Source organism: Carya illinoinensis, chromosome 8, assembly GCF_018687715.1.
Source record: "Carya illinoinensis cultivar Pawnee chromosome 8, C.illinoinensisPawnee_v1, whole genome shotgun sequence".
Taxonomy (NCBI): Eukaryota; Viridiplantae; Streptophyta; class Magnoliopsida; order Fagales; family Juglandaceae; genus Carya; species Carya illinoinensis.
The window spans coordinates 30126720-30132961 of NC_056759.1; the positions used below are offsets into that span (position 1 = coordinate 30126720).

Consider the following 6242-nt stretch of genomic DNA (forward strand, 5'->3'; position numbering starts at 1 on the left):
TCACGAATTAGTATTTAATACCCTCTAAGAAGTTTAAGTAGACGTACGGAAAAACTCATATACCTTCTTATTCGACATTGATTAATTATACTTTAATTGTAAGGAGATCAATAATCATGTTTTGCTCGAGAAGAATGGAACATTGAGTACTTGATGATACCAAGGCAAAAATTTGCGTTTGACGAGATTTCAATAGACAATTAAAGGCAAAATTGAATGCATAGCAGATATTGTATCTAGCATAGACATGCCCAGACCAGCAGTGCCTCCCTCCATTGCCCAATCTCCAATTCCTCTTCTCTCCTTTCCTCAAGCTCTCTTCTCCCGCTCGCAATCTCTCTCCCTCTCTGTTTCTCTTTGCAATTTTTCATCTCCCCGTTGGTTACACAACCAATGTTTTGTGAGCACCCACGCCCAACATCATGTCGCTGGTTAGATTGCCGTGCAACGAGACCCACCCCGTAGAAGTCATACCAAAACTAGAACAATTCACTTGGATGTATATAGGTGTTCTCATTTAAGACGAGTTTGACCTGACTAAAACCAAATTTACGACATCATCAACAAAACACTAAGAATGCATTAATCGCAGCCATGTATTGAAAATTTTCAAAAAAAGTTAGAAGCATCGATCAATCATATATTGGGGGACTTATTATAAGGTGCTGTTGGCTCAAGATTATGATCAGGGATTACGAGTTAATACCCTGTAAGAAATTGAAGTAGATAAATAGAAAATTTCAAATATTTTCTTATTCGACATTTATTAATTATACTTTAATTAATTAATATAATTTAATATAATCAAATTGCTCGGTATAAAAGCAAAACTTGACCAATATTTAAAAAAAAAAAAAAAAATCCATTGACACAAATAATACAAGAAAACTAAGACAAGCCGATTGATTGAGGTAGTCTTCAGTTGGAGGAAGCCAAGCTATTTCCAATGTCAATGACAAATCGGTATCTGACATCACCCTTAGCAAGACGCTCCATTGCCTTGTTAACGTAGTCTATTGGAATAACCTCAATGTCTGCTGTGATGTTGTGTTCTGCCGCAAAGTCTATCATCTCCTGAATTTCCTTCATTCCTCCGGTCGCACTACCCGCAACCATCTTCCTTCCTGTTCAAGCTAATCTTATTAAGTACTCTATAGGTAGAAAAGAACAAAACGGAACACCAAGTACTTAATCATAATGAAGAAAACATTTGTGATAAACTTAAATGAAATTACCCGTAAGTAGAGGAAAGACGGGTAGCTCAAGCGGTTTTTCCGGTGCACCCAACGTAATAAGCTTTCCATGAGATTTCAATAGACCAATTAAGGGTAAAATCGAATGCACAGCAGATACTGTATCTAGTATACCATCAAACGTGCCCAGGCTAGCCTGCACAAATTTAATACTTGTCACAACCATTCCTTAAATGGCTGCATCTGGTCACAGGGAGCATCAATTAATCAATGGGAACAAGAAGTCTTATAGTTTAACATTTACCTCCAATTGTTCTTGGTTAGAGCTAAGCAAAAATGAGTCAGCACCAAGATGTTCCAAAGCTTCATCTTTCTTGCTAGAGGAGGCACTAATTACCGTCACTTTTGCTCCAAAGGCTTTGGCAAATTTAACACCCACATGACCAAGCCCACCAAGGCCAACGACCCCAATGTGTTTACCTGGCTCTGCTAACCCATAATATTTCAATGGGCTATAAACTGTGATTCCAGCACAAAGGAGAGGAGTAGCAGCATCAAGTGGCATGTTTTCAGGGAATCGGAGGATGTAGCGCTCATCAGCTACCATGGTGTCTGAGTAGCCTCCGTATGTAACTGTTCCATCGTAGTAACACGCACCGTAGGATAATATCATTTTTGGACAGTAAACTTCAAGGTCATTGTTACAGTTCTCGCAGGAGTGGCATGCACCAACCACGCATCCTACTCCCACTTTGTCTCCCACTTTAACTTTCTTCACTCCGCTCCCCACTTCTGTCACTTCCCCAACAATTTCGTGCCTGCAGTTGAATGGAATTTCCAATTTCATGTCAGTACTTACTTTGTGCTCCAAAAATGGACGTGTTTCCTGACATTGTTTTGGGCTAAAAATCACATTGATTTCCAATATGAACAGAAAGCGCAGCACATTGTGCTCTTGTATATGAATAAAATCATGCATTCTTAAACAAACACAAAAATTACTCTAGATAACATTATATTGGATCATTAACATGATCTAAAGTGTACACTTGTAGTGATGAGATAGAAATTTACCCAGGGACAAGTGGGTATATGGATGTGCCCCATTCGTTCTTGACCATGTGAAGGTCCGAGTGGCATATCCCACAGTAAAGAACTTTGAATCTTACATCCTTTTCTCCAGTTGCCCTGCGAACATAGCATTTTAGCACAATTCGAAAACTCATAAACATGAGAAAGTATAAAGAGAAAGAAAAATGCAATAACAATCAATGAAGTAGGAATGTAAGAATAGGAGGAGAGAGAGAGAGAGAGAGAGAGAGAGAGAGAGAGAGAGAATACCTTCTGGAGAATTTGAAAGGTGAAAGGACGCCAGAAGAATCTCTGGCTGCCCATCCTACTGCCTTGATGGGGTGCTCTTCCTCCGGTGTTTTTGCCATTGATTTTCTTTGTTTTTTTCTCTAAAGCGACAATGAACCAATAGAAGTAGTAATAACAAATGAGGGAGAGTTTATGGAGAGAACTTGGGCGTAGAAAAAGGGAAACATGTGTTGTTTGGGGATGGCCAAGCCTGTGATCATAAGCTTTTGATATATATACGAAGGGAGTAGGGACGGTTGGGATTTGGAATTTAGGATGGGATGACGTATTGGGTGAGCGAAAGCTAGTGAGTACCTTGAGGTAATGGCTTTCGTAATGTTGGGATGATTGTACGTGGTGCCCAGGGCAAGTAGTGCTCTCGTTGAACGTTCTTATGCAGGTGGATGGCTGACGTACTCGATTAGCTATTAAGAATGTGACTACCTCTGTACGACTGTACGTATCTTCCGTTCACGAATCTTTAAGCGCGACTCCACTCGGTGACTCGACTAATGCACATTCGTTTAGGAGTTTTGCTATATACAAGTACAGCCACGTACTAATCTGTGTATCAATACTGATTTATTCATATTTAAAATTTAAATTAATACTGTTTTCAATAAAATTTATTTTTTGACCAATCACATCACATTGGTGCACAGATTAGTGCACAATTGTGCTTGCAACTATATTTTTCCTTCGTTCAGATATAATCAAATATATTATTGATTATATGTATATAATTTATTACCATATATTAATATTATGAAAAAAATTTAATTACAAGTATAACTACGTATTAATATATACATCAATCTAATGTAATTAGTCAAAAAGTAGATTTTATTAAAAATAATATTAATTTAAATTTTAAATATAAAAAAATCAATATTGATACGTAAATTAATATGCAACTTTACTTGTAAATGGTAAAACTCTAATATTATTTTAGGTGTCTATAGATTTGTATACATATATGTATATGAATTAATATTCTATTTATCTTTTTTAATATAATAATTAGTTACTTAAATATATAAATTTATTAATCTTAGTATATAATTAATTACTAGTCTTTTACTTGTGCAGTTGAATAGATTTGCTTATTTTAAATATTGATCAAATTATATTTACATTTATATTCTATACTAATCAACATTCGTTAACTGAACTAATCAACATTCTTTCAGATATAATTAAAAATCATTTTCGATTGCTGCCCTATCTTTCCGCTTTTTCTAATTAAAGACCAAGTCAAGTGAGAGGAGAAATGGTGGTTCCTTCCAATTAATCCTGATCAATATGTTGTAGCACATCTCTCTTTACTATAGTTTTTAGTTGCATTTTATAATGATCTGTTTATCAGACTATTTAAAAATTGTCACCAAATGATCTCCCTTTGAGGGAATCGGGTTGAAGCCAATCTTTTAGCTCCGATCACCCTCATTTGTTCTTTCTCTTTTGTGTTGTAATGTGTGTTGACTTTGAAAAGATTATAGAGGAGTACTCTCACTCTATCGAACTTATTTTGCATCCGCTAGTTTATCTATAAATGTCTTATTTGTTGAGAAAAAAGTTAAATATATTATTGATTATATGTATATAATTTATTACCAGTTATTAATATTATTTTAGGTGTCTATAGATTTGTATACATATATGTCTATGAATTAATATTCTATTGATCTTTTTTAATATAATAATTAGTTACTTAAATGTATAAATTTATTAATTTATATTCTATACTAAATTTTGTATTTGAAAAGGATCTTCTTGACCTTTGCGATGAAAAGTTACTCATTAATTTTTTCAATTCCCTTTCATGCATTTGTAAGTAATCTTTAAATTTAAAGATCTATCAATGTGATGTACAACTGTTTTTGTTGGAAAAACTACATGTGACTTCCCTACCTAAACGTGGTCATAGTCCGCCTGCTGGAAGCCAGGCAAGAGGATCATGTGTTATATAATTTATTTTATTTAAAACGGGATGTAAAAGTTTTAGTCCTTAATTAATTCTAAACAAAAAAAGTTAAAATAAATTATAAGAAAAATAACTTTTTGGGTCTAAAGGATTTCGGTCAACGCTCAAATTGAAGTTAAAAGATACAATTTGTGGCAAAATTCCGTTCGCCGCTAGAGTTCTCGCAAATGATGCCATTCGGCGATTCAACACTACATAGTTTTAATAAGGCTAAAATTTTAATTTTTGCGGCGTCTTTGGTCGCCACAAAAGCCATCACAAGAAAAATAGCTTTTTTGCAACTAGTTCTTTGACAATAATTTTTAGTTGGCCACAAAAATTCAATTTTTTCATTCCCGTTGTTTTATTCTAATGATTTTGAGTTCATCGCTAAAAATAAGGTTTTGTGATCAAATTAAAATTGTCGCAAACAAATCTGTCGCTAAATGTGACATTTAAGTATTTTTTTTCCTCATATTTTTCCCCAATCCTCGAATGCCCTAACCTCCCTTTTTCCCTCATGTGCACCCCCCATGACTCCCACTCTCCTTGCACTTCCCCTGCTCTATGACATCGACTTGCTGCTGTGCTTGTGTTGGGGACCTCGGTCTAGTCTCCAAACATTAGGGGTCCATGGGTCTCGCGTCGCCTTATGATGACCGAATGTTCCTCTTCGTCTTGCTTGGTCTTGGCTAGGATATGATAATGAAGGGTTCCTAGGTTAATGAAGGTATGATGTTTAGTGATAGATTTGATGATGATAATGAGTTCGGGTGATCTAAGTAGTGAATTTGTGTGTTTGATGCCAAGTGGAACGAGTTGATGGTTGCCCTTGATGTTGGTGCCACTTGGATGATACTTAGGGTTGGTATGGTGAAGTGTAGTTAGGGTTTTGGGTGGTGGCTAAAGGGGATTACGAAATTGGGAAGTGGTGTATTTGGGTTGGAGTCTAGGATGGGTTGTTAGGGTTTGGAAGGTGTTTGAAAGAGTCTAGGGTTGCTCCTTGACTTTAGGGATTGGCTAAGGTAAGATGAAAAATGTAGGATTTGAATATGGTAAGAGGATGAAGTTGAATGGTGTTTGAATGAGTCTAGTGTTGTTCCTAGAGTGTAGGGATTTGGAGATGGAAAATAGGGTTTGTATGATGGGTAAGGTGGCTAGGGTTTGTTTAGGACTTGGAGTTTGACTAAGGCAATGGATGTATTTCGAATTTAGATGGATTGGAAGATGGAAGATGAGTTCCTAAAAGGGAAGAAATGATTTAGGGATTAGGGTATTTCTGCTAAGGCAAGAGTGGAGTGAGGGATTTAAAGTTTGAGTGATTCTAGGGTAGTTCCTAGAATGAAGGGATTTGATATGGCTAGATGGGATGAAGGGAAAAGGTGATTGAGAAATTTTAGGATGTCTCCTAGAATTTAGGGATCAAATTTGGTGAGTAAGACCAATCACTAAAAATGAAGGAGAATGGATAGGGGAAGGCAATTTGGGATCCTAAAGTTTAGGAATTCCCTAGATGGATAGTGATGGGCGGCTAGGGTTTGTGGAAAAATGGTAGGAGGGCGCTTTGGGAAGTGTTGGCCGAATATGGACTATGGGAAACAAGGTGGTAGGCGTGTGGTGTTCGGAAAATGGATTAAAGCTAGAGAAATGATGAACACGATGGAAGGATACGAAGAACACGTATGAACAATATAAACACAAAGGATAACAACTCAACAAGGGAAGAA

At 36.2% G+C, this 6242-nt stretch overlaps 1 protein-coding gene across 1 annotated transcript; it reads right to left on the minus strand.

Annotated features, from left to right (window-relative positions):
* Window positions 1-827: 827 nt before the first annotated feature.
* On the minus strand, window positions 828-2744 carry LOC122319195 (probable mannitol dehydrogenase). Its single transcript, XM_043137150.1, has 5 exons — window positions 2535-2744; window positions 2268-2381; window positions 1498-2011; window positions 1236-1389; window positions 828-1124 (listed from the first exon to the last, which is right to left on the minus strand). Exons 1-5 carry the CDS (start codon window positions 2630-2632, stop codon window positions 919-921), a joined length of 1086 nt encoding a protein of 361 aa, XP_042993084.1. The 5' UTR covers window positions 2633-2744; the 3' UTR covers window positions 828-918.
* Window positions 2745-6242: the final 3498 nt, after the last annotated feature.

Bases quoted from the DNA above. Each gene is read 5' to 3' on its own strand.
- LOC122319195 (XM_043137150.1), bottom strand. From the start codon at position 2,632: ATGGCAAAAACACCGGAGGAAGAGCACCCCATCAAGGCAGTAGGATGG. The intron at 2,382-2,534 runs GTATTCTCTCTC...CTATGTTCGCAG, and splicing joins CCTTTCAAATTCTCCAGAAG to GGCAACTGGAGAAAAGGATG. The intron at 2,012-2,267 runs GTAAATTTCTAT...ATTCAACTGCAG, and splicing joins ATATACCCACTTGTCCCTGG to GCACGAAATTGTTGGGGAAG.